Source organism: Podarcis raffonei, chromosome 2 (assembly GCF_027172205.1).
Source record: "Podarcis raffonei isolate rPodRaf1 chromosome 2, rPodRaf1.pri, whole genome shotgun sequence".
NCBI lineage: Eukaryota > Metazoa > Chordata > Lepidosauria > Squamata > Lacertidae > Podarcis > Podarcis raffonei.
Window position 1 is genome coordinate 104,934,522 of NC_070603.1, and position 26,335 is coordinate 104,960,856.

Genomic DNA, 26,335 nt, shown 5'->3' on the forward strand with positions numbered 1-26,335 from the left:
TGGCCTGCTTGCATGCTTTCCATGGGCATTGGGTTGGCCACTTTGAGAATAAGATGCTGGACTAGACGGGTATTTAGCCTGATCCAGCAGAATTCTTATTATGTTCTTATTATGTTGAAAGCCATGGGACGCGGGTGGCGCTGTGGGTAAAACCTCAGCGCCTAGGACTTGCCAATCGCATGGTTGGAGGTTCGAATCCCCGTGGCGGGGTGCGCTCCCGTCGTTCGGTCCCAGCGCCTGCCAACCTAGCAGTTCGAAAGCAACTCTGGGTGCAAGTAGATAAATAAGGACCGCTTACCAGCGGGAAGGTAAACAGCGTTCCGTGTGCTGCGCTGGCTCGCCAGATGCAGCTTGTCACGCTGGCCACGTGACCCGGAAGTGTCTTCGGACAGCGCTGGCTCCCGGCCTATAGAGTGAGATGAGCGCACAACCCTAGAGTCTGGCAAGACTGGCCCGTACGGGCAGGGGTACCTTTACCTTTACCTTATGTTGAAAGCCAGCTACATCTAGCCGTGGGGACATGCGCAGATGGCCAGGGGGGAAAAAAACCCACCACCCTCTAGAAAATGCAGCCTTTATAGCCAAGGCACCATTTCGCTCTCCAAAGAGGTCAGCGCTCCATCCATTACTACAAACTTCAAATCTCCATCAAACCATCGTCTGGGCGTTGTGGTGGATCTAAATGCCCATTGTGCATAGTGTTTAGGTTTTATATTATGTTGGAAGCCCAGAGTGGCTGGGGCAACCCAGTCAGATGGGTGGGGAATAAATTATTATTATTATTATTGATGGTGCCCTTGTGGACAAAGTATCACTTCTTCTTTTTTAATTTGTATTTATGATTTCCAATTTTATGCATTTCAATAATCATTTTAAGATCTCAAAACTTGGCTTCCTTCCCCCTCTTTCTACGATTCCTTAAATTTATTTTTTTAATATATTTTCTGCATATTCCAAATTAACTTAACTTAATCACTTCTTCATTTTTAGATATATACGCTTATAAACCTGCAGGTTATTACAGTAATCCTGCCAACGTTCTTATCTGTTTACAATTTGTTTGTAAATATTGAATAAACCATTTCCATTCTTTTATTTTTTTTAAAAAAAGTTATCTTGATTTCTTATTTTTCCGGTAAGTTTCGCCATTTCTGCATATTCCAAAAGTTTTTGTAACCATTCCTTCTTTCGTCGGGATTTCTTCTTCTTTCTGTTTTTGAGCAAATAACATTCTTGCCTCTGTAGCTGCAGATGAAGTGTGACTTCTTGCCTAGTTAGGGCCCTTTACGATTTCACAATGGACAAATATAAATCCTTCGTTAAATCAAACCTCCTCTGCAAGAGGAATGTGCCCCAGCAAGCTCTTCATTGTGAGTGGTGGCTCCTTGATTTAGTTCATTGTCTCAACTTTTGAGACCCACCCGGAGAGTGGGAACTAGCTGGTCCAGTAGGCGATGCCTTCTGAATGACTACCATCTTATGAAGACTTGCGCTGTCATCCAGCTTTTAAAGCTGGACTGATTTGCAGACTTGGGGTTGGGCTCTTTGCTTGTTTGCTCAGGAATGCGCCCGGCCTCATTCTTCTGCCTTGCCGCCAGCAGCCTGTCCACCTGCTCTGCTCCTACCTTTCACCTGACCCCCCGTCTCCCTTCTGACTCAGGTTTGCTGCGAATCCTGGCCGTGCTGTTCACCTTGGCAACAACTTGGTTTTTTGTCAACACCTATTTCAATCACACTGGCATGAAATCCATCAGCCTGAGGAGCTGGCTGGGTGAGTAAGTTGTGATTGTAACCAGAGAACTTTTCCCCCTCTCTCCTCCCGCTGAGCTTTCCTTCCTTTACACCTGAGAGAGCAGCCAGAGGGCAAGGATCTCTCTTGCAGCTTCCCACACACCCAAAATTAGAAGCAGGCCCAAGATCCTCACCTGATAGCTCTGTGGGGTTGCCAGGTCACAACCCAAAGGATCCACTTATATGGTCTCCTTTGACAGCCACAAAGCAGAATTCAGGTGGGATTTTTGTCTTTGGGGGCATCTTCCCAGCAGCCCCAGCCAGAGTACTGGATTGGTGGAAGCTGTCTGTTACGTACTGAGTTGAATAGGATCCAAAATGCAGCAGTCTGATTGGTCCTAGAACAATAGGATCCAGAAGGCAGCAGTCTGATTGGTCTACAGGAGCCACCCAATCCAGCTCCAGGTGGAAGTGAATCCGCAACCTGATTGGCCTACAGGAGAATCCCAGAATTAGCCAATCACATGGGGCCCATTGTGTAAATAATGTATATAAAGCAGATATTCTGGGGGAACTTCCATTCCTCCTCACCACTATGAGCTGAATAAAGAGCATGAAATCCACTCTCGACTCCAAGTATATTTCCCTGTCCTACACAAAGCAGGCTTGTCCATGAGGTAAGGCTGGGGCAGCTGCCGTTTCTGCTGAGCTCTCACTGAAATCTCACAAGATCTCACACACTCTGCGAGATCTCGCCAGAACCCGCTGACATCGTCATTACTTTTGCAAGCACCACCATATGACCCCGATAAGGGGGGTGGCAGTGGGGCAGCACCTTCCCATCTCACCTCAGGTGGCGAAACGGGATGCGCCACCCCGGTCCTACCAGGTCCTAGCTAAAATGCATGGGGCCGGTTGCAGCTCTTCCCCTGGTCCCATCCATTTCAGTGTGTCTTCCATACGATAATTCCCCAGAGGATTGTGTGTAAGGGCCAAGAACAGATGTGGGGGACATTTGGGCCTCCAAATATTACTGAACTAAACTTCCCATCATCCCTGGCCATTGGCCATGCTTGCTGGGGCTGATGGGAGTTGTAGTTCAGAACACCCCAAGGACCAAAATTTCCCCACACCTGGCCTTTTGTTGTTGTTTAGTCGTTTAGTCGTGTCCGACTCTTTGTGACCCCATGGACCAGAGCACGCCAGGCACTCCTGTCTTCCACTGCCTCCCACAGTTTGGTCAAACTCATGTTAGTAGCTTCAATAACACTGTCCAACCATCTCGTCCTCTGTCGTCCCCTTCTCCTTGTGCCCTCCATCTTTCCCAACATCAGGGTCTTTTCCAGGGAGTTTTCTCTTCTCATGAGGTGGCCAAAGTATAGGAGCCTCGGCTTCAGGATCTGTCCTTCCAGTGAGCACTCAGGGCTGATTTCCTTAAGAATGGATAGGTTTGATCTTCTTGCAGTCCATGGGACTCTCAAGAGTCTCCTCCTAGAACAAGGCTAAGCCAGCAACGGCAGGAGCATTATTGTGCCAAATTCATGATGAGTACACTTGAGTGTTCAAGGAAACCAGCGAGAAAGACTTGGGGGGGGGCCTTTTCTGTCCTCGTCACACATTTGTTGCTACCTTGTATAAATATCTGCATGAAACAACCAAGACTTTTCCTTCTGCTTTTGTTTCCTTGCCATCTCTGCAGGTAGCGGAGTGAAGCCGACCAGTGAGTACACTGCCTTTGTGTTCAACTCCGTTGTATAACCTGATATTTATTAACAGTTCTCTGGAACTCAGGGTGAAGGGTGAATATATACAACTGTCTCAAGACTACGTACAGCAGAGTACATAACCATATAGATGTCAACTTCATGTGGATGCCTAGCTGGACATTGAGGACTTACATTAATTTACGTATATGTTTAACTCCAGATGCATTCACTCATAGTTACTCTGTCTGCAATGTGAACTAATGGTGTTTTCCACCTGACTATTAGTATTCTTCCTTTTTATTTGTTTCTAGTAATCTCCTCACTCCTTCCTTTCCTCTGCTAAATACGCACATAAAAAATAGTTGTTGTTTTTTTAAAAAAATGATATTAGTGCTGTGATGCAAACTGCAGGTTGGATTTTCTTTTTCCTTGTCAGAGAAGCACATTGTCCGGCATAAATGCGGCAACCAAAGACCCTGCCCCAGCCATAGTTTCGCCTTCAGAATCACTAGCGGCGCAGCCAATGTGGTCGGACCTTCCATGTGCTTCGACAATGTTAAGTAAGTTCTGTCCATGTTTCATGAAGTAGCCTGTGCTGGCCTGGGTGGCTTTAAAAGAGGGTGGGGCAAATTCATGGAAGAGAAGGCTATCTTCTGCTCTCACCACGAGAGGCAGAATAATAATAATAATAATAATAATAATAATAATAATAATAATAATTTATTTATACCCCGCACATCTGGCTGAGTTTCCCCCAGCCACTCTGGGCAGCTCCCAATCGAGTGTTAAAAACAATACAGCATTAAATATTAAAAACTTCCCTAAACACGGCTGCCTTCAGATGTCTTTTAAAGATAAGATAGCTGCTTATTTCCTTCACTTCTGAAGGGAGGGCGTTCCACAGGGCGGGCGCCACTACTGAGAAGGCCCTCTGTCTGGTTCCCTATAACCTCACTTCTCGCAATGAGGGAACCACCAGAAGGCCCTCAGCGCTAGATCTCAGTGTCCGGGCTGAACGATGGGGTTGGAGACTCTCCTTCAGGTATACAGGACCGAGGCTGTTTAGGGCTTTAAAGGTCAGCACCAACACTTTGAATTGTGCTCGGAAATGTACTGGGAGCCAATGCAGATCTCTCAGGACTAGTGTTATGTGGTCCCAGTGGCCACTCCCAGTCACCAGTCTAGCTGCCGTATTCTGGATTAATTGCAGTTTCCGGGTGACCTTCAAAGGTACCCCACATAGAGCGCATTGCAGTAGTCCATGCGGGAGATAACCAGAGCATGCACCACTCTGGCAAGACAGTCCGCGGGCAGGTAGGGTCTCAGCCTGCATACCAGGTGGAGCTGGTAGACAGCTGCCCTGGACACAGAATTAACCTGCGCCTCCATGGACAGCTGAGAGTCCAAAATGACTCTTATGCGTCTGAATGCCAGTTGATGGGAATCCCAGGTGGTTTTTTAATGGGCACTGGACACTGTGAGAGCAGGATGCTGAGCCAGATGGTCCTTTGGCCTGGCCTTGGGTTGCCATACACCCGGAATTTCCTGGGCATAGCCGGAATACGGCAGTCATAAGCTCAACAACTTTGCCACACACACACACAGTGCAATAACTTTTGTCTCTGCATTTTCACTTTTCAAAATATGGCAAACCTACCTGACCCAGCAGAGCTTTTCTTCCAGTAATAAGATTTTTATTAAAGTTTCCCATACTGCAAAAAGATAAGAGCTACAAAAAATACAGGTAGAACAAACAGAAGGTGGAGTCCTCTTTTAAGGGTGGTTCTTAGGCCTTGCCACCCACAGAAGGGAGGAGCTCACCTGGGATATTTCCTTTCTCCTCCCAGCCTCTCATCCTGGATGACTGACATTTCCCGGTCTCCCACCCAGGGCTCTCCATCAACCATCTACTGCCCCCTTGAGTATGCAACCCTGCAGGACTTTCTGTATAGCCCTATGTGCCTAATTCCCCCTCCCTTTCTTCCTCTTCTTCTTCTTTTACAGGGTGTTAAGCAGCATAAAAAATAACGTTGGTCGGGGTTTAAACATTGCGCTTGTCAATGGTGAGTTGTTGTTTTTCAGGGGTCAACTGTTCACGCAGTTCCCCCTGTTCTTTGGGTTCCTTTTTAATGTTTCCTTTTGCAGTGACTGCCTGCACGAAGGTCACATCCGCACCGTGCATTTAAAGTGCTCTTATACCACTTTAACAGTTCCAGCTTCCCCCCATGGAATCCTGGGAGTTGTAGTTTGTTAAGGGTGCTGGGATATGCAGCTCTGTGAGGCGGGTCGCCTAACAATTTCCAGCACCCTTAACAAACGACCCTTCCCAGGGTTCTTTGGGGGGAAACCAGGACTGTTAAAGTGGCAGAAGAGTGCTTCAACTTCCTGGTGTCGATGTGACCTGACACTTCCTGCTGTATCAGGAACTCAGGTGTCTCTCTGGGATACCTGTTAACTTCAGAAGTGGAAATCGTAGTTTTGCAGGGAGAGGAGTGGTAGGGATCTTTAACAGAGGATGCTAAGCACTCCACACAATTGCAATTCTCCAGATTCTTTGATGGAATCCATAAGTGTTAAAGTGGTGCAAAGCACATTCAGATCCTACAGACTAGACCTGTTTAGCAATGGCACACAGCACTGTCCTTGTAGGGCTGTACCACCTCTCAAACCATTGCCTGCTTGAATGTGCCTCCACATCAGAGCCACCATGTAGCTGGAAACCTTGACATTGTCATTGGCTCTCTTAGAGCGTCATAAGAGGACCAAGTCTGTTTCCTGTCTGCAAAAAGCAGCAGGTTCTAACCCTTTAGATGTCCCCATTCTCGCGCTGCCGGATTCCAACTCCCGTTGGTCCCAACCAGCACAGCCAACAACCAGGGATGATGGGAGTTCTAGTCCGGTGTTATCTAAAGGGCCACCAGCACGTTATTCCTGCTGTAAAGCAAGGGTGTTTACTAATGACTCGTCATCCACCAACTGTGGCGGTCCAGGCTTAATTAGGAAACAGGGCATTTCCCAGGGATTCAGCCCATCTAAAAGGCATGCAGTGGCATAGTATGGCAGGGACCAGGAGGGGCAGGGGCCCCGGGCACCAAATTCTGAGGGGGTGCAACTCGGCTCCCCCCCCCCCCACAGAGATCCCTGCCCTGGCCCGGCGAAGGCAGCAGAGCAGCACAGGCCCACAATGAGTGGGCCCAGACAGAGGGAGGTGGGCAAACGCCTAACCCCAGTGTAGCCCGGCCCACTGCTCCTCTCAGTAGGTACTGGGAGGATTTTAAGGCCCACAGTGGCTCGGTGGGTTCCCCCCGTGTGGGCAGGCAGCACAGCACAGCCCCGCTTGGCTCCGGGGGAGAGGGCACTGCGGCAGCAGCTTGCCTGCCGCGGGTGCTGACAACCCATGCTATGCCACTGGCTTTCTGATATGGAAGCCCTGTCCTCTAGCCCAAAGCATGCCAATATTATTATTTTTAATGACATTTTGCATCTTTTCAGAAGAACCCTCCTTTACACATTTTTTTGAGGGGAGGGGTAGAACACATATTTTAAAAGCTGAATATATTGAATGTTACTTTAGCTTGATCTGCAGGCACATGCAGTAGGGGGAAGTCCGTAACTGTACCTGGGGATCTCTGCATCCTCAGCTGCCAAACAGTTAACTGATGCTGGGATAGGGTGGGGTTTGGTATCCAGAAGGTGAACAATGTTTTTGGTGTCTGGCGGCTCAGTGCGAAAACGGTTTTCAAGAAGCTCCAGTCTAGCCAACTCTTCTTGTTTGCAGTTCTCAGTTCCTGGAGCAAAAAATTAAAATAAATCAGTCCAAACTATTTCACTTTGGAGTGAATGGTTTGTGTTCCATCCGGGTGGTCCACAATGACGCTCCACTCCACACACCCTTTTCCAGTCTAGGCTGATGTGGAAGTCGAGCATTGGAACACGGATGGAAGCATGCCTCTCCTTTATTCTGCAATAAAACTGAGCCGATCCCTTCTTCTCATAAAATTTAAAGATAAGTGCTTTGACCTTGAGAAAATGGTATGGCATCTGGCAGGCGCAATGGGAAGTGGGCACCGTTCAGGTCTGAAGGAAAACGTGTTCGGTGAGCTGCAGCTAACACAAACACCCTTCTGTGTGTTACTTGGCATTGTGTACTTTGCACAAAGAAAGCAGCAGGCAGGCCACGAGAGGCAACTGCAAATGTTGTTAATGTAAAGGGGAATGTTTTTTAGACCATTGTTTTTGGACCTTGGGTTGTCCTGGTTTATAATGACTTCTTTCCTGTTCATCCATTTACAGTGGTACTTCTGGTTAAGAACTTAATTCATTCTGGAGGTCCGTTCTTAACCTGAAAGTGTTCTTAACCTGAGGTACCACTTTAGCTAATGGGGCCTCCTGCTGCTGCCATGCCACCAGAGCACGATTTCTGTTCTCATCCTGAAGCAAAGTTCTTAACCTGAGGTACTATTTCTGGGTGAGCGGAGTCTGTAACCTGAAGTGCCTGTAACCTGAAGTGTCTGTAACCCGAGGTACCACTGTATTGAGTCTCAGTAGACAGCTCCCCTTGAACCTGGTTAACAATGGCTGCTTCTGGGAAGTCAAGAACCCCCGGGGCAGTCCTCCTGCTGAGAGGATAGAGCAGGGGAACTCTGCCCTGCCCTGTGGGCCAGATCCTTACTGTATTTATTTATTAGACAAAACATGCATGCTGCTTGATGGTCTTGGAAGGGGAGCCCTCTGAATGGTTTACAGTAATATAAAAGAAAACATGGGGGAATTATCAATGAAAGTCCAGTTTAAAAACAGGATTTAAAGCGTTCAAAAGATGGTTAAAACCAACGGTCGCTAAAAAGAAATAAAACACATGTCACTTGCCTGAACAAAAATGTTTTAAACAGGCACCAGAAAGAATACAGCAATGGCACTTGCCTGATGTCCACAGGCACGGAGTTCTAAAGTGTGGGTGATGTGCCCTCAGAGATGGATTTCTTACAAATGCAAAGGGGGCATTAGGTGATGTGTTTAACGGTACCGGTTCTGCAGATCGAAGTGGTCAAGCAGGTATATACTATCCTGCATCCTGCAGGCCCTTGGGCAACCTTGAGAGGTGGGTGGCACAACCCATCTGTCAATCACCGGACTGGTGGATTGCCTCGCCCACATGTCAAAATTCATTGCGCAACACTTTCCAGGCGCTTGGGAACTGCAGCGCGAGAGGCTTCCCTGCTCCTGGAGCACCAAGCAGTTTGCACTGAAACCGTTGCTAAAACAATGGGGAGACTTGCAGGATGTTAAAGGTAAAGGTAAAGTAAAGGTACCCCTGCCCGTGCGGGCCAGTCGTGTCCAACTCTAGGGTTGTGCACTCATCTCACTTAAGAGGTCGGGAGCCAGCGCTGTCCGGAGACACTTCCGGGTCACGTGGCCAGCGTGACATCGCTGCTCTGGCGAGCCAGCATCACGCAGCACACGGAAACGCCGTTTACCTTCCCACTATAAAGCGGTACCTATTTATCTACTTGCACTTAGGGGTGCTTTCGAACTGCTAGGTGGGCAGGAGCTGGGACCGAACAACGGGAGCTCACCCCGCCGCGGGGATTCAAACCGCCGACCATATGATCGGCAAGTCCTAGGCACTGAGGTTTTACCCACAGCGCCACCCACGTCCCTTTGCAGGATGTTAAGCTCCTGACTATTCCTTCATAGTCATATTTGTACCTGCCCCAGGCCTGAACCCCACATACTATATCAGTTGTGGGGTGGGTGGGTATGATTTAGGGGGAAAGGCCCGGTGGGCCAAATGGGGAGGCATGGTGGGCCAAGCTGCCTAGCTCAGCTGGTTAGAGCATGGTGCTGATTGCGCTAAGGTCATGAGTTTGATCCACATACAGACCCCCTGCATTGCCCGGGGTTGGACTAGATTACTCTTAGAGTCCGTTCAAACTCTGTGCTTCTATGATTCTATTATTCTAAGTCTGGCCATGGGCCAGAGGTTTCCCCAACCCTGTTATAGAGGCTAACAGGAGAGTCATCTCATGCATGAGTTTCATTTATTTATTGATATGCAGCATTGAGGATGGTGATGGTGATGATGATGATGATTAGCGTAATTGAATTTATATACTGCCCTATACCTGCAGGTCTGAGGGTGGATCATAGAATATAAAACCTCAAAGCACATGATCAAAATAAAAACAACAACCCAATAACTCCCCCCTAAACACATTTTGGTGGGACGCGGGTGGCGCTGTGGGTTAAACCACAGAGCCTAGGACTTGCCAATCAGAAGGTCGGCGGTTCAAATCCCCGCAACGGGGTGAGCTCCCGTTGTTTGGTCCCAGCTCCTGCCAACCTAGCAGTTCGAAAGCACCTCAAAGTGCAAGTAGAAAAATAGGTACCACTCCGGCAGGAAGCTAAACAGCGTTTCCGTGCGCTGCTCTGGTTCACCAGAAGAGGCTTAGTCATGCTGGCCACATGACCCAGAAGTTGTACGCCAGCTCCCTCGGTCAATATAGTGAGATGAGTGCCGCAACCCCAGAGTCAGTCACAACATAACCTAATGGTCAGGGGTCCCTTTACCTTTTACTAAACACATTTTAGAAGGGCATGGGATGTCAATCAAATCAACCAAGGCCTGGTTGAAGAGGAATGTTTTTGCCTGGCGCCTAAAGGTATATAATGAAGGTGCCAGGTGAACTTCCCTGGGGAGAGCATTCCACAGACAGGGAGCCACTGCAGAGAAGGCCCGTTCTTGTGCTGCCACTCTCTGGACCTCTCAAGGAGGAGGCACACGAAGGAGGGCCTCAGAAGACAATCTCAGGGTCCAGGTAGGTTCATATGGAAAGAGGTGGTCCTTGAGATATTGCGGTCCTGAGCCATTTAATGCATTATAGGTCAACAAGTCCTCTTGACAGTTTAATAAAGCAACACAACAGTGTCTCAATATCGCATCAAACAAACAGTATGTTAAAGCCGTGCAACAACAGCAACAAAGACGAAACACCAAGTAGTCAGTCGAAGAAAGGTCAAAGCCTCCTGTCAAGCAGCCAGTAAACTTAAAAAATAAAACACTATTTGCTCTTGAAGATTGGACTGGAGACAGAAGGTCCTTTGTTTGGTGCTTTGAGGTTGCAAAATAGCCCATATCACAGGGAAGAGGGGAGGATGAGAGCACAGTAAAGCAGTGTCTTTGAAGATTGCCACGCTGACATTGGCTGCGTGCAAACCGTGCATGGCGACCCCCAAAGAATCCTGGGAGCACTTTGTTTACCCAGAGCTATGGTTCTCAGCACTCTTAGCAAACCATTGTTTCCTGGATTCTTTGGGCAAAGCTGTGACAGCCGAAGTGGTAAAGTGAACGTTAAGAGGAACGTCTAATGCTAAGAGCAGTTCAAACAGTGGTGCGTGTTACCTTTGAGCAGTGGGGGCTCTGAGCTCTCGAGGTCAGAAAAGGCTCACCTGGTGGAGCTTAAGAACTACGGCGCTTGCTTCCTGGCAGATGTGTCTCAACTGCTTACCGGGAGGGAGAGGGTGAAGCAGTGAAGCCAATGCTGGGTGGTTCCACTGGTGGATGTTCTGGATTGCCTCAGCCGGTGTATCTGCATTGTACCAATTTCTCTGCCTCCTCACCTCTCTCCTTTCTGGTAAACAGTAGTGACACACCTGCCAGGCAGCTAGTATTAGGGCTCTGCTCTGTCAGGTGAGCCGCTTCTGAGTTCAAGATGTGGAAGTCTTCCATCGGAGACTGGACAGCCGTCCGCTGGCGATGCTCTAGTTCAGCCCTTCCCAACCTTGGGTCCCCAGATGTTGTTGGACTACAACTCCCATCAGCCCTAGCTAGAGGGGCCAGAGGCCAGGGATGATGTAGTCCAACATCAATGTGAGACACACAGTTGCTGTAGCTTTCTTGCATCAAGAAGCAGGTTGGATTAGATGTTTTCTGCATACTAGGATAATCCAGATTAAAAGTTTGTGTTTCAGAAATCTCTCTCTCTTTTTAAAGCGCAATAATTAATTGAAACCAGGGAACATTTTATTATTTATTCCACTTCTCTAATATATCTGAAGAACAACATGTCTGTATATAAGCATGCTACCTTAAAGCTGTTTTTTCCATTCCAATATCTAGGAAGCAGTGGACATCTTCTCAAGACAGCTGCCTTTGACATGTATTCTGGAGGTAGGTCAAGCACAGAGTGACAACCACAGAGTTGACTATATTGACTGCAGAGTGCCAACCGGCAGAAAGAATGGATCAGCTCTGAGTGGGTGAAAGAGCTGAAAGAAAGAATTTGTGTCTTTCTCATAGGAAAAGGGAAGAAATTAGGTTCTGTTTGCGTTCAGAGGTGAAGCTTCCTCGTTTGCACTTTTTGGAATAATATGCGCAACGAAACACAGCCATTCTTCCAAATTTGCACTGCTGAGGATTCTGCACTGTGGTCCTTCAGCCAACCAATGTGCAGCGCACGTATGCTAGGGTGTAAAGAGCAGGTGCTTGTGAAAATAACATACAAAAAAATGTGCATATTGACTGATGAATCCATGGAAGCAAAACCTAGCCTTCTCTGCACTGAAACTACCAAACTTGAAAGACACCTGGGTCCCACTGGAACATGGCATTCCTGGCCAACTTAAGGCCTTTATATCTGTTGCCATCAAGCAGAGAGGATTCTTTAAGATGGAGATACAGTGGTACCTCAGGTTAAGAACTTAATTTGTTCTGGAGGTCCATTCTTAACCTGAAACTGTTCTTAACCTGAGGTACCACTTTAGCTAATGGGGCCTCTCACTACTACCACACCACCACCGCACGATTTCTGTTCTCATCCTGAAGCAAAGTTCTTAACCTGAGGTACTATTTCTGGGTTAGTGGAGTCTGTAACCTGAAGCGTCTGTAACCTGAAGCGTCTATAACCCGAGGTACCACTGTACCGTTTTTTCAGGTTTTCTTTTCCTTTCAGGCAGCTGATGTGACCCAAAGCATAGCATAGGGACCCTTTTTGCATGACATATGGTATATAACACACACATACACACACACACACACACACACACACACACACACACATATATATATAATTGTTAAAGTTTGGGAGGCAGCATGGTATAGTGGTTAGAATGTAGGACTAGGACTGAGGAGACACAAGTTCATATCTCCACTCAGCCATGGGCCAGTTGCAGGTCTCTCATCCCAACCAACCTTACAGGGTTGTTGGAGTCATTAAATGGGGCAGCAAGGAAAACCATGGAGCCCAGTTTGAGCTCCTTGGGCGTAATGTGGGGTATAAATGTGGTAATGATAATGATTCTATGTGGGACTTACTTTTCTTTAAGAACCTCTGAAAAATAGTGTTCTCTCTTTCTTAATCTGCAGTAGGTTCTGGAGTGTGTGTGTGTTGTGTGTGTGTGTGTGTGTGTGTGTGTGTGTGTGTGTGTGTACTGAATCACCTCAGAAAGCACCATATATATGTGCAGTCCTTGTTGGCGTTACCTATTCAATGTTGTCTCCTTGTTCTGCATGTATCTTGAGAGACCACTAGATGGCAGGATAAGAAAAGAGCAAGCCTCACAATTTCTCTTTGATTTCCCTGTTAGATGTCAAGCATCTCTTGGATTTCCTGAAAGCAATTAGTGCAGGTACCATCGTTCTCGTAGCTTCCTACGATGACCCAGCAACAAAGTGAGTGAACTACCGAAGTGTGTGGCTTGGATTTCTGAGGTCTTTGGTGTATAACTTGCTATACTGCCAGCCGACCTCTTCAACTGAGAGATCCCGGTTTCCAAATCTCCCTGCACATCCACACCTGCTGGCCATTCAATGGCCTCAGAAAATCACTGGCCTGTAACTCTTCATCTCACCTGGATCCGTCATTTTGCTGCTGCTTTCCTCCCACCATTCTTATTTTGTCCCAAAAAAAGTCTTAGGTGTTTTAAGCTTTGTACACCTCTTTGGATAGGGACGCGGGTGGCGCTGTGGGTTAAACCACAGAGCCTAGGACTTGCCCATCAGAAGGTCGGCGGTTCGAATCCCCGTGACGGGGTGAGCTCCCGTTGTTCGGTCCCAGCTCCTGCCAACCTAGCAGTTCGAAAGCACGTCAAAGTTCAAGTAGATAAATAGGTACCGCTCCGGCGTGAAGGTAAACGGCGTTTCCATGCGCTGCTCTGGTTCTCCAGAAGCGGCTTAGGCATGCTGGCCACATGACCCGGAAGCTGTACGCCGGCTCCCTCGGCCAATAAAGCGAGATGAGCGCCGCAACCCCAGAGTCGGTCACGACTGGACCTAATGGTCAGGGGTCCCTTTACCTTTACACCTCTTTGGAATTTTAAAGGGAATGCAAGGTATAACAAATGAATAAATATTCCCCGTCTCTCCAGGCTGAACGATGAAGCACGGAAGTTGTTTGCTGAACTGGGAAGCAGCCACGCTACCAAGCTGGGGTTTCGAGACAACTGGGTGTTTCTTGGAGGGAAGGGGCTCAAAAACAAAAGCCCCTTTGAGCAGGTACCTTCTTGTGAACAGCGGCTGCAATCCGAAAAGGCACCTGTGATTATACTGCTTGTATATTTAGCTTTTAGGGATTGGTTTATTAAGCAGACATTTGTGAACCTTCCTTCTCTCACGGCAATCCTGCTCCTTTGCAAGTGGCTTCTCTGCAGGGAAGCAACCTGCATCGTACAGGAAGCGAGCTCCTTCCTTCTCCTGGTGGTCACGTGTTTCCCCATAGGATGCCTGCCTCTCCTTCCTGCCTGATGCCCCGCCCCCTGACAGCAGCAGATCACTCTGGCCCATCCAACCCAATCTGGGGCTGTCTTTCCCTGGCTCGTCCAGTTCTTGAGTTCCTCCAAAAATGCCCCATTTGGCTCTGGCCTCGGCCAAATCCCAGTGCGCAGTCCTAATCAGTACACTTGTCCCTAAGCAACAGATGCACAGCTATGAGATGAGAACCAAAGCGTTCCAAAACCAAGGCGCGCTTTCCCATAGAAAGTAATGCAAAACGGATTAATCCGTTCCAGACTTTTAAAAACAACCCCCAAAACAGCCATTTAACATGAATTTTACTATCTAACGAGACCATTGATCCATAAAATAAAAGCAATAAACCATGTACTGCAGTCAATCAATCAATCAATCAATCAATCAGTAGCTGAACCGGGTTCTTCCACACAGTCACAAAAACAAAACAGAAAGAGCCACAAAATACAAAAATGCAAAATAAATAGCAAAAACAGACAGCGTAACACTCAAATCGGAAGCGTAACACTCAAAACGGAGCACATTCGGCTTCCAAAAAACGTTCGCAAACCAGAACATTTACTTCCAGGTTTGCAGTGTTTGGGTACCAGGTTGTTTGAGTACCAAGGCATTTGAGAACCAAGGTACCACTGCAGTGGTCATTATAACCTCCTGCACATCCACTGCACCAATCTGAACATGTGCTATTTGCAGAGCAGATTGGGTCAGCAGCTGCTCAAGAGAAAACCTAGTGAGAGAGATGCGGCCATTTGGCACCTTCTCATTGATGCCCCTCTGAGGTGCTGCATTTTGGACAAGTAGCATGGCAGCCATTTATTCTGAAGCAGAGGGTGTTCTGAACCATCCTCCTCCATATTCCACACACTCAAATGGGCAAATCATTCTGCATGTGCACACTCTGCTAATAATGCAAGTATTTAGTCTTCATTCCTGTTCTGCCATATGTCATCCTCACCGTATCCTGGCACGGTTAAAAACTGTTCTAGGATACGGTGAGTAGGGATAGGGCAGAAATTTGATTTTGTTTGCATTTTTATGAGAAACTAACTAATTTGCACTTCTCGAACCTATATGTAAACTGAATCACAGCTATCCTTCAAAATTTGCCTTTCTCCGAATTTTGCATTACAGCTCTCCATTAAAAGAAAAAAGAAAAAGCCTACAGAAATGCATTTATTTCAGGGAAAGGGTGCATAAAAATGTTTGTGAAAATAACATACAAAGATGCATCATATTCTGGGCAATCAGATATATATATATATATATTGAGACTACATACCAAAAAATGTTTTTATTAAGAGAAATTAGCACTAAATGCTGGTGAAATTTCATGAGGATTTCTTTTAAATCATGATAATAATCACAAATTGATGCAGAGATGTGAAGGACTGAATTTGAGTTTGGAGAAACAAGAAACTGAGAGAAACCCAGACTGGCTGATTTGCCTATACTTAGTCACAAGTCAACTTGTGATGCAAGGAAAAATATAGTGGACATGAAGGATGGAGCCTACAGGGAGAATGGTGGCCAAATGCTACTCCCTTTCTCTTAAGTTAGGGTGGAAATTACAGGGATACGGGTTTTGGCAATACATAAGGATAAGCTTCCTTGACAGTATGAACACTTGGGCAGTTGGGCAGACTGCCTCAGGCAGTAGTTTGGAGCAGGCTGGGGAGGATGGGGTTGGGTCACTGCAAGTGACAGTCGAGAACACAAGTCTATTGCACAGAACCTACACAACTTCGCACCTCTCTTTGGCAGGTTCTATTTCCCATATTCCTAGATTAATGTTAAATTGCACAAACAGCAGCTTGGAAGTGCCCTGAAAGTCCCAGGTTTAACCCTCAACATCTCCAGTTAAAGGATCTTTTTGGGAAGCCGGAATGGGGAAGTGAGAATAGAAATGAAACACAGTAGTACCTTGGTTTAAGAACAGCTTAGTTTACGAACAACTTGGATTAAGAACGCTGCAAACCCGGAAGTAGGTGTTTTGGTTTATGAACTTTGCCATGGAAGCAGAACATGTTCCACTTCCTGTTGAGTGTGTTCCATTTGTAAATTGAGTCCCCCGCTGCTATGGGAAAGCACGCCTTGGTTTAAGAACGCTTTGGTTTAAGAACAGACTTCTGGAACGGATTAAGTTCGTAAACCAAGGTACCACTGTATGGAGGTTGAGGGACCAATGGTTCGATTCAGTATAAGGCACAGCCATATGTGCAGCTCTCCAGCAGTTGACAATCATATGCAAAAAGCGTAAAGGGGAATTCTTATGCACCAAACTCATTGCATATAGTTGACGGTCTCTCTCCATTTTACTTTCCACAGCACCTAAAAAATGATAAGGAGACAAACAAGTATGACGGCTGGCCTGAGCTTCTGGAAATGGAGGGCTGTGTACCTAAGAAGATGGAATGACAATGAGCTAAATTCAGAACAGCTACCGGTGGCCCCCAGCTGACAGACTTTTCACTTTGCCTCAGATATGGTGGAACCAATTTGAACAGACTCAACCCTCTGCCCTGTGAGGTTTTGAACACAGAGTGCTCTCTGCCATCCTTCATTTCAGCACAGGGCCAGCAGGATTTCAGTGCACTGTTGTGTTGTATTAATAATAGATTCTACAGAGGTGAAGAAGTGGATCTGTGAAAGGTATTCAGCAATCGGTTTATGTAATGCCTTTGGAAACAGGTGGGAAGCCAGGACCCTCAAACAGCAACAGCAAACAGCTTTAGAAGAGTTGTTTGAACTGAAGACCCACATAATATTTACACACAAGTATGTATATTTAGAGAGAGAGAGTCCTCTGCACTGTGGATATGCTGTGAGGCCTGTTTTGATATTAAGTTCTACCTCTAGAGTGAAAATCCTGGCAAAGTTGTTGAGTTTTTTTTATTGGGGGGGTGCAGCTGTTGAACTTTTTTGGGGGGGGGACATCTCCCCCCAAAAAATAAAGTTTTGGGGCTTTTTTGGATCTTTAAAGCATTGAAAAAAGAACCACCCTACTTGCCATACATCCGGCTTTCCCCAGACGTTTTGCAAATTCAAAACTTGGACATATTTCAGCCCTATCTACCTCTACCATTGCAGCAAATCAAAAGTTGGATAGGTCTCTCAATGCATGGCGCCAGAAAACAGCACCCATGGGCAGCTGCCAGGGCCCTTAACTCCCTGGCAGGGCTTCTCACTAAAGCCTGTCCCTAGCCCCCCCTTTTAAAACGGCTAATCCAGTCAGTGTCAGGTGGCGGCCATTTTGTTTTCCCATAGTGCCCCAAAGCAGCACAACACCAGGGGCAGTGTGGGATATGGAATTGGCAGCTGCCCACCAAGGAGCCAAGTGCGACTGCTGCTGCCACAGCCCGCAGCCAGGTGAGCCTTAAAAGGCACTTGGCTGAGGGCTCCCTCAGACATGGAGCTTTTGCCCTGCCAGTCGCTGTTGCTGTTGCTGCTGCTGTCATTTCTTTGGCTCAGAAACAAAGCACACACACCCCACACACAACGGCATGGTCACGCATCTTCCACCACAGCCCCCTGGGCATAGGTTCCTTTGTTTCAAAGCCAGGGGAGGAGGCAGTGATTTATTTATTTTTTATTTATTGAATATCCCACTGTTTCTCCACAATGAGCCCAGGACAGCAACAGATACACAATCTTTTTTTTTAAGGAAAATGTTTTGAAACAATATTAAAACACACACAAATTACAATTTAAAACATTCTAAAAGCAGTTGTGATTAAAGACATACTTCCACCCAAGTTGCCAGGAAGAGTGTTCTTCAGACACCCAACTCCTGAGCAAACAGGAGTTTCAAATTCAAGTTAATAGTGATGAAAACAGGTGTACCTCACTAGCGAGGGCATTCCACAACCGGGGAGTCACCACCGAAAGGGCCCTGCCATGGGTCAGCGCCAACCAGGCAGCCTCCAATGGCAGCACAACCAGCAAAGCCTCAGTGATACTGGGTTGTGTCCAATGTGAGTCCCACTCAAAGCAGGCCCAATGAAATTAATGTACATGATTAATTTGGGTCTATTAATCTCAGTGAATCTACTCTGAAGGTAAGACTTGTATTAGATACAATACTGTGTGGGTAAGTGAGCAGGGAAGGGAGAAGGCTGTCTTATCAGCATTTGGTTCCCTGATAGGCCATATTGCCAGATATTATATAAAAATGGGGATCTGAGAAGACTGAGCTCTCTGTATGGTATGTGTGTCTTCAGTCTTCATGTAGTTCTTTCCTTATACGGTTAAATCACTCCAATTTTTGGGTTGTTGCTTAACAACAAAAGTAAGTCCTTTTTATAATTTTAGGCAAGGACAAGGAAGAATAGCCTGTGCATCCTTTGGCTTCTGCCTCTGGCAGTGATGCTGAGTCGAGCAAATAGGCAGTGGCCATCATAGCAACCGCTTTGAAGACCTAAAAAAGTATATCAAGTGGTCAATACATTTTATGAAATAAATAAAGCAAAAAATAAGGAAGAGGAAGAATTGCTGGCACTCCAACGGGAGGCAGGGGAGAAATGGGAGCATCTTACCCCCAAAGACCTTTGAAAATTGGATCCAGCAATGACAGCGAGAATAGGTTTGAAACCAGGGGTGGGATTAAACTAAGTTGCTATGGGAACTTCCGGGTTAGCGCCAAAGACGAATGGCGGAGTTCCTCCGACTGGAGGAACGGGCTCTGTGGAAATTGGGTCTTCCCGCCGCGGCGAAGGCGGGGACCCGCTAGAAATCCCAGGCGGAGAAGCCTGGGAACGTGGGGTTCGGCAGAGCACCAAAAGTGCCTCCCCTACTCACGAGGAAACCCCTTTCCGGGGCTCCGGAGTGAAGTGGGGTGAGCAGCGCAGTGCTGCGAACCGATCGCTATTTCCATGGAGGGAAGCCGCACAGCCATCGCCGGAGAGCGCTGACTTTTTCCTGATGACATTTGGACTCTAAATCAAGTACCCGTGAGTAAAAACGGAGAATTGGATCAAGAAATCTGCAAAATTTGGGAATTAGGCACGAAGCGGGAAGGTTTAAACAGGAAGTCCGCCTTCCGCTTTTTGTATATAGACTGAAGCAAAGACCTTGCAACCTAATAGCCTGGAAAATTGCTTTAAAGTTGGAAATTTCCTGCATCCACAACCAATAAAACCCCCTTGGAAGCAGGAGAAAAGGGGGGGGGACTTGACTGTTTAATCCTGCAGGAGGAGAGTAAAGGAATTTAAGTTTCCTTCGTCCCAAACCTGGGGACGGGGTGTCGGGACAGAAATTGTTTGAGACATCCATTGATTGAAAGTGGAGCATTTTGACAGATAGTCAAAAAAAGAGAAATAAATTAACTTCAACGCTACTTTCTGCATTTCTGTATTTTAAAGAAACAAAGTATCTGAAAATTGAAAGTATTTGAAATCGAAAGTAATCTCCTTTGTTGGATACATTTTAAAAATGGATACAAATAGAAATTATGTCCCCTAGAGGGAGCCTGTCAGTTTGTTGTTGCAGTTTACTTGGAGACTCTACAGCTGCGAGATTGGGATCGTGGGACCAGCCGTTTGACCTTGAACAGAAATGTGTTGGAAGGAAGGTTTGGTGTCTGCCCTAATACTTTGCTGGAGCAGCTGCATGAGAAAATGAACTTGATGCATGAAAAGTTGGACTTGATGAATGCTATATCCAGTGAACTTGATTTAACAGGAAATAAGGATAAAGAAGTTATACAGCGACCAATTCAGGAATCTGGTTTGACAAGGCAAGTCCAAGGGCAGATGAGGAAGGAAGAGGCTGTGATTACTCCTCCAACAACACAAATGGAGAGATTCAAAGTCCTGCAGGAACAAAAGCTATTGTGTTGGAAGATTGAACTTGGAGAGTGTTTGGAAGTGTTTGAAGTCAAGGATCTCCTAACTCTAGGGGGACCATGAAACAGGAGGACAATTATCTTTTGGATAAATATTTTTTGGATTACAAAGATGATGACGGGGAGTGGGAGTGGGGGGAATGGGCCAGTTTGACAAAGGAAAATGGAAACTATTACCGGATGGAATCCTCCAGAGGCCCACTCCTCAAGAAACCAACAATAGACAAAGAAGTGCGTAAGCACAAACAAGATCAAGAAAATCTGCAGAAGGGGCCTAGAAGAGACTTAAGGGCCTCGGACATAAGAACACCAGATTGATGGACTGGATGTAATGGACAGAAAGGACTGACATAACCCGAAACCAGGAAGAAGGGACGTTGGATAAAAATTTAGAAATATCAAGGAAAATTTCTTTTTAATTTTGGAATTAGTGCAATATTAATGAAATATTAGGGAATATGTTGGAAAGGAACTAAATTGGCTTTAGTACAAAATGAGTTAAGGAGATATGTATGAATATGATTTAAATTTTGAAATCTTAAGATTTTTAAGATAAGAAAAGGTTAAAGAGATTAAGGTAAATTGAATAACAGATTATATTAAAAGATGGAAAGGATATGTTGAATTAACAAATAAGATAGATTGTTAAGATTAATTATTTTAAATTAAAATTGAGAAATATGGGAAGAATTTGCTGGAATAACGAATTAAATCAGAATACAAAAAGGGAGGTGTGAGGAGGTTCAAGAAATAAGCAAATGAAAAGTTGTAATTTGAGATTTGTATTTTTTTCTTTTTTTGGTTTTTTCTTTTTGTTTCATTTTTTGTTGTATTTTTCTGTTTTTCTTGTTTCTTTTTTCGTGTTTATGTATCCATGAAATTTTGAATAAATATCATTTAAAAAAATAAATAAACTAAGTTGCTATGAGCACAAAATGAGGCCTTGTGTGCAACAGGAATTTCCCTGCCCCAACCCCGCACTGGCAGCCTTCTACATTTGCTCTGGGATGTTGACGGAAACCTCAGGACTGTTTGGGGGGAACATGGGGGTACAGGAGGAAAAGAAGGGGGAAGCCCCACTGTGCAGTCCTCACACATATACCCCACTTGGTGCTACATTGAATCCCACTCCAGTTCCGTTTGTGCCTTTTGCTGACAAGGTAGACCTATTCCTCGTGTTTGTTGACGTGGGTGCGCCTGAAATATATTTTGGCAAAGGTTTGAGCTATTGCAGGTGTTCATTTCTGCGAGTTTTCCTTGAGACAGCAGCATCAAACAAAGCTCCGGCTGTACACCTACTTCTGCCTCACAGCCATAGACTGCTTCTGTGGAAATAACTAAAGCGACTTGGAACTGGATTGAATGCTCTGTGACAAATATTCCTATCCTCCGCACCGAAGATAAAAAGAATTCTACTACGCTGTGGTGGCAATCGTTCAACGACGACACAGTTTTATCTTCTAACCAGCAGGTGGAAATCTTTCCTTTATAAAGGAATAGGAGCAGAAAAAATGTTAGGCCCTGTCATTGGTGAATAGAAACTTCTCTTAAAAATTAAAAAAAGTCACTAGCCTTCTTGCCCAAGACAGAAGGCTAAAGAACAGAAGCTCATTCAAAAGAGTTTGGGGAATTGAAGCCCTGTGAGGAGTAAACTACAGTCTCCAAGTTTCTTTGGATCCTCTATAGTGTGGTTTTAGTTTCACTGCCTCCTTCAATAACACGCAGCCTACTTCTGAAGGGGAGGCCATTTGCTGGGCCTCTTGTTTTGATTGGGACAAGAGAAAAGCGCTTCCTGTGGCTGCACCTGAGTTATGGAATCCCTTTGCCCCATGAATTACCATCAGCCTATTCCCTCAGTTGCTAAAGACCATTTTATTCTGGCAGGCTTTCATTGTATGTAACCGATAATGTTTTTTTCGGTGCTGTTCTTGGCTCCCTGATTTTGGCATCGTTGTTTCTGCAAAATTGCAATTAATCCACCTTTGGTGCTCCTTCTGTACCATGAAATTCAGATATAGGTAAAGGGACCCCTGACCACTAGGTCCAGTCGTGGCCGACTCTGGGGTTGCGGCGCTCATCTCGCTTTATTGGCCGAGGGAGCCAATAACAGCTTCCGCGTCATGTGGTACAGCTTCCGCGTCATGTGGTACAGCTTCCGCGTCATGTGGCCAGCATGACTAAGCCCCTTCTGGCAAAGCAGAGCAACGCACGGAAACACCATTTACCTTCCTGCCGGAGCGGTACCTATTTATCTACTTGCACTTTGACATGCTTTTGAACTGCTAGGTTGGCAGGAGCAGGGACTGAGCAATGGGAGCTCACCCCATAGCGGGGACTCGAACCGCCAACCTTCTGACTGGGAAGTCCTAGGCTCTGTGGTTTAACCCACAGCACCACCCGCGTCCCTTGAAGTTCAGATATACATGTTTTTAAAACTAGCATTCAAAAAAATAGATTAGGGGTAGCCAATGAGGTTCCTCCCATCCTTTCTGACCATTAGCCACAGCAGCTGGGAATGATAGGCACTGTTGGCCTCTGTCCGTCTTGAGGACAATGGAGTGCGCCTTCTGGGGTCAAGTCAAAGCACTGTGTTAGCTGTACCAAAGACAATGCATAGGACTGTCCCATTGAAACAGCACGGAACCACATTAAGTAGAGGGCTGTGCCTGTCCGCTCAGGGCTGATTTGCTCCCTGGTTATGGCTTGCTGCCTTCACGTTATGCAACGTCATGGTTTAAGCTTCTTCTCTGTGGGCAGCAGCAAGAATTTGGGGGGTGCGGGATGGGGAGAGAGTTCAGGGACCGCCTGGCTGTTCCTGATCTCAGTGGCGCAGAAGGCTTGATCCCAGCAGGAACCCGCCACCTTGTTCCTCCAGAAGCGGGTCTCCGTGTGCTCCTTTCCCAAAGCTCTCTCACCAAAGCTTCATTGAGGTAAGAAGGCCGTGGGGATACGGATAGAGGAAGAGAAGAAGACCGGGTGACACAAAACCTCTAGGCAAGGAAGGAGCTCAGAGTGCTGAGGCCCAGCTGTGCTGCGCAGGTTGAATTCTTTCTCAGCTTGGCTCTGCGTTCTGTGACATCTTGCTGTGTCAAGTCTGATTACTCTAATCTTCTACAGGCTTTCCCCCCAGCACCACAAGAAGGGACTCTGCTTAGAAGCTGGGCACGGACAGCATGAAAGCTGCCTTTGTGTGTAGCCCCTGGCAGTCGTTAGGTATATTAGGGGGAGAGGGAAGGGGGGAATGAATTCTTTACATGCCAGGGGAAGCCATCAAGGGAAAACTTCTGCTCATCACCTTGAAGAGCCTGCTGTCCCCGATGCTCCTCTGCCCCTCTTACTCGGCGAATAGAATGGGAGTGCAAGGAGTTGCACGCCACCAGCCCTTTCTCCAGTGCATGGTGCAGAAGGCGTCTGTCCGCACATAGGGGCATGCACAGCGGGGCAGAATAAGAAAGATCCGTTTCTCTAAAAGGGGCCAGTGTTGTGCCTTTTCTCTGACACGCATTGCCAAAGCCAGGAGAGTTAAATCGAAACCACTGCAGGGAACGGCACTGAAGTCCTTAAAATCATGGGAGCTGCTCATGGGAAAAAGGTAATGCTTTTTCGCTATGTGTTTCCGCTTTGGATGAGAAGGCACTGCCTAGCTAGCCATTACTGGAATTAACCAGCTGAGATGGATGTATCGGGGTGGCTTAAGTGCCAAACTGGGTGTTACTTTGATTGCACAGAAGAGGGGTTAATAATAATAATAATAATAATTGCAGCTGCAAAGGAGGTGGCTGTCATCAGGTTCATGAGGAGGAGAGGTTTGTCCCTTCCCTCTCCTCCGCAACAGTGACCCAGATGAATATCCCTCCCTGCACCTGCCCCACACAGCACAACTATGAAGCTTAGGGTGAAAGCTCCCATTTGCACCAAAGGGAGCATTCCTTCCCCCAAGACATCTGGTCCTGGAGGGGGGATTTTGTCTGGATCATGGTTGGAGGAGGTCAGGATAAAGTTCCCCTCCCTGGGTGCTGCAGTCCTGTCCTGATAGCATCCCCGATCCACACATGTACTTAAAGAAAAGGCACAGCTCATAGAATCATAGAGTTGGAAGGGCACCAACATGGGGATCGAACCTGAAACCTTGGCATTGTCAGTGCCATGCTCTAACCAATTGAGCTATCCAGACTGTAAGTGAGCAGTACACAGTTAGTGTAACATGTAGCGCGGCCTTAAGAAGAAGCCACTCTGTGGAATCTGGTTCCACCTAGGACCACTCCGGACATTGTTTTTATTGTACATCCATGATTATTTGTGCTCATGATGGGATCGGGGCAGTTGTACGTGATCCTGCTTTCAATGCTACTTGTGCCATCAAAAGATTTGGGGAAGATATACTGCTTTGCTTCCAGTTTGTGCACGTTCCATAACTTCCTTCTGAAGTTCTGCAATTTTGCATACCACAGTTGATGTTCCAGTTTATTTATTGTCCCACGATTGCTGCGCTACAGAGTGCCCTCCAGATGGCAATAGTGGTACAACATTGGGGAAGCATCACAGAACAACTAATACCGTAACAGGGAATGATGTGTGGATGATCAAGTATGAACCCACCACTAATTTATATTCTGCATCCATAACCTGTTCCAAAATACATGGGCAACCCCTTGCAATTAATCAGATAGATAAAACATCCATCTTTCAGGGGGCGGGGAGTAGCTGTGATAGTTCAGTCAGTAGAGCATGAGACTCTTAATCTCACGGCCATGGGTTCAAACCCCACATTGGGCAAAAGTTCCTGCACTGCAGGGGGCAGACCCTTGTGGTCCCTTCCAACTCTACAGTTCTATGATAATAATAATAATAATAATTTATTATTTATACCCTGCCCATCTGGCTGGGTTTCCCCAGCCACTCTGGGCGGCTTCCAACAAAACACTAAAATACAATAACCTATTATACTGGACCGAGGCTGTTTAGGGCTCGGAAACGTACTGGGAGCCATGATTCTATGATTCACAAAGCCAACGAAGAGAGCAGGACTTCATTGGCTAATCTGGAATGCTGCAAGTATTGGGGTCATATTTAAAAGATGGTCCCAGGGGTATTCCCATGAATACTTTCATCCAAACAACAACAGCAACACATTTAAACACAAACAACAACAACACCTAAATAACATACTCACAAATGGTTTCCCATTAATTTTAGTCTCATGGAATTCTTTTTGGTTAAGTTTAATCAAATGGGAATTAGTTTCAGGAGGGCGGGCAGGGGGGGGAATACTGAACTCAACTGCCTGAAATAGAAATGTGTGTTTACTTTCATTGTGCTTGCCAGACACTGTTGAACTACAACTCCCATCATCCCTGAACATTGGCTTACTGGGCTGATGGGAGTTGGAGTCAACCACAGCTGGAGGGCCACAGGTCTCTCATCCCTCACTTACAATTATTATTTGGATTTATTATTTCATTATTACTACTTTTTCTGCTAATGCACTCATAGTTTAAAATAGTGCCTACATTAGCTATACTGAATATGTTCTGTGTATGGCTCTGCTAATGTTTACATGGCTGTTAGTTTGTACGTATCTTTATGACAAAAAGAAAGAAAGAAAGAAAGAAAGAAAGAAAGAAAGAAAGAAAGAAAGAAAGAAGAAATAGTGTCAGTTACACAAGATAAAAGAGGGAAAGTGATGGGAAGGGAAATAAGGGACAGCCAGGTTCCCTGGCCGCTGATGGAGGCACTTCAGGAGAGGAAGAGCCAATTGGCCATTGGCACTGGCCAAGCACAGGAAGAGAGGTTTTTCCAGTCTCACTACTCTCTCTGCCCAGCCTGATGAAATAGCTGCTAATGGAGATAATTCCAGGAACAGTGGAGCAACAAGCAAATTAGTCCCGGTCAAGCCAATGGACAGGACCTTGCTATTTCCTCTCTCTTTTTAAGTACTGTCAGTGGTGGAGGAAGCCGCTGGGGCACCCGGAGCGGCAAATATGATGTACACCTGGGGGCAGGGCGACCACCCACAGAGGCAGGGCAATCCACCCAGGGGGGTACACTGATCCTCCCGGGGGTGCCATCTGCGGCGCGCTGATCATCCCGGGGGTGCCAGCACCGCCCGCCGATCGCACAAATACGCCCGGAGTGAGGCACTGGAAGCTGGGGATGCGAGCGCCGCCCACCAGGTGGGTACGAATGCCACCCACTGGGGGGGTGCATCCCCGACAGCCAGCGCCAGGGGTATGAGTGCCACTACGCCAATCTGCCCCGGGAGGATTTTGTCAAAAAACCCACCAAGGCATGGCACCCAGGGCGGACCACTCCCCC

The 26,335-nt window shown here is 46.6% G+C and overlaps 2 protein-coding genes across 5 annotated transcripts in view; both read left to right on the forward strand.

Annotated features, from left to right (window-relative positions):
• Window positions 1–17,034, forward strand: part of FAM3D (FAM3 metabolism regulating signaling molecule D) — a 38,597-nt gene extending 21,563 nt beyond the window's left edge. Inside the window, exons 3-10 of one of the 2 annotated variants that reach the window (XM_053378372.1) lie at window positions 1,661–1,771; window positions 3,431–3,451; window positions 3,874–3,997; window positions 5,442–5,500; window positions 11,557–11,607; window positions 13,023–13,107; window positions 13,803–13,929; window positions 16,507–17,034. In XM_053378372.1, coding sequence (XP_053234347.1) covers window positions 1,661–1,771; window positions 3,431–3,451; window positions 3,874–3,997; window positions 5,442–5,500; window positions 11,557–11,607; window positions 13,023–13,107; window positions 13,803–13,929; window positions 16,507–16,596 — 668 coding nt within the window. In that variant the 3' untranslated portion in view covers window positions 16,597–17,034. Of the gene's footprint in view, window positions 1–1,398; window positions 1,772–3,430; window positions 3,452–3,873; window positions 3,998–5,441; window positions 5,501–11,556; window positions 11,608–13,022; window positions 13,108–13,802; window positions 13,930–16,506 lie in introns of those variants that run through there. The other variant, XM_053378370.1, reaches the window with a different exon arrangement.
• A 5,774-nt stretch (window positions 17,035–22,808) lies between these two features.
• Window positions 22,809–26,335, forward strand: part of FAM107A (family with sequence similarity 107 member A) — a 69,376-nt gene continuing 65,849 nt past the window's right edge. For 2 of the 3 annotated variants that reach the window (XM_053378393.1, XM_053378395.1), the window contains exon 1: window positions 22,809–22,950. Coding sequence is in view for 1 of the 3 variants with exons in the window: in XM_053378390.1 (XP_053234365.1) it covers window positions 23,589–23,612 (24 nt within the window). In the remaining 2 variants the exon portion in view is untranslated. Of the gene's footprint in view, window positions 22,951–23,332; window positions 23,613–26,335 lie in introns of those variants that run through there. The other variant, XM_053378390.1, reaches the window with a different exon arrangement.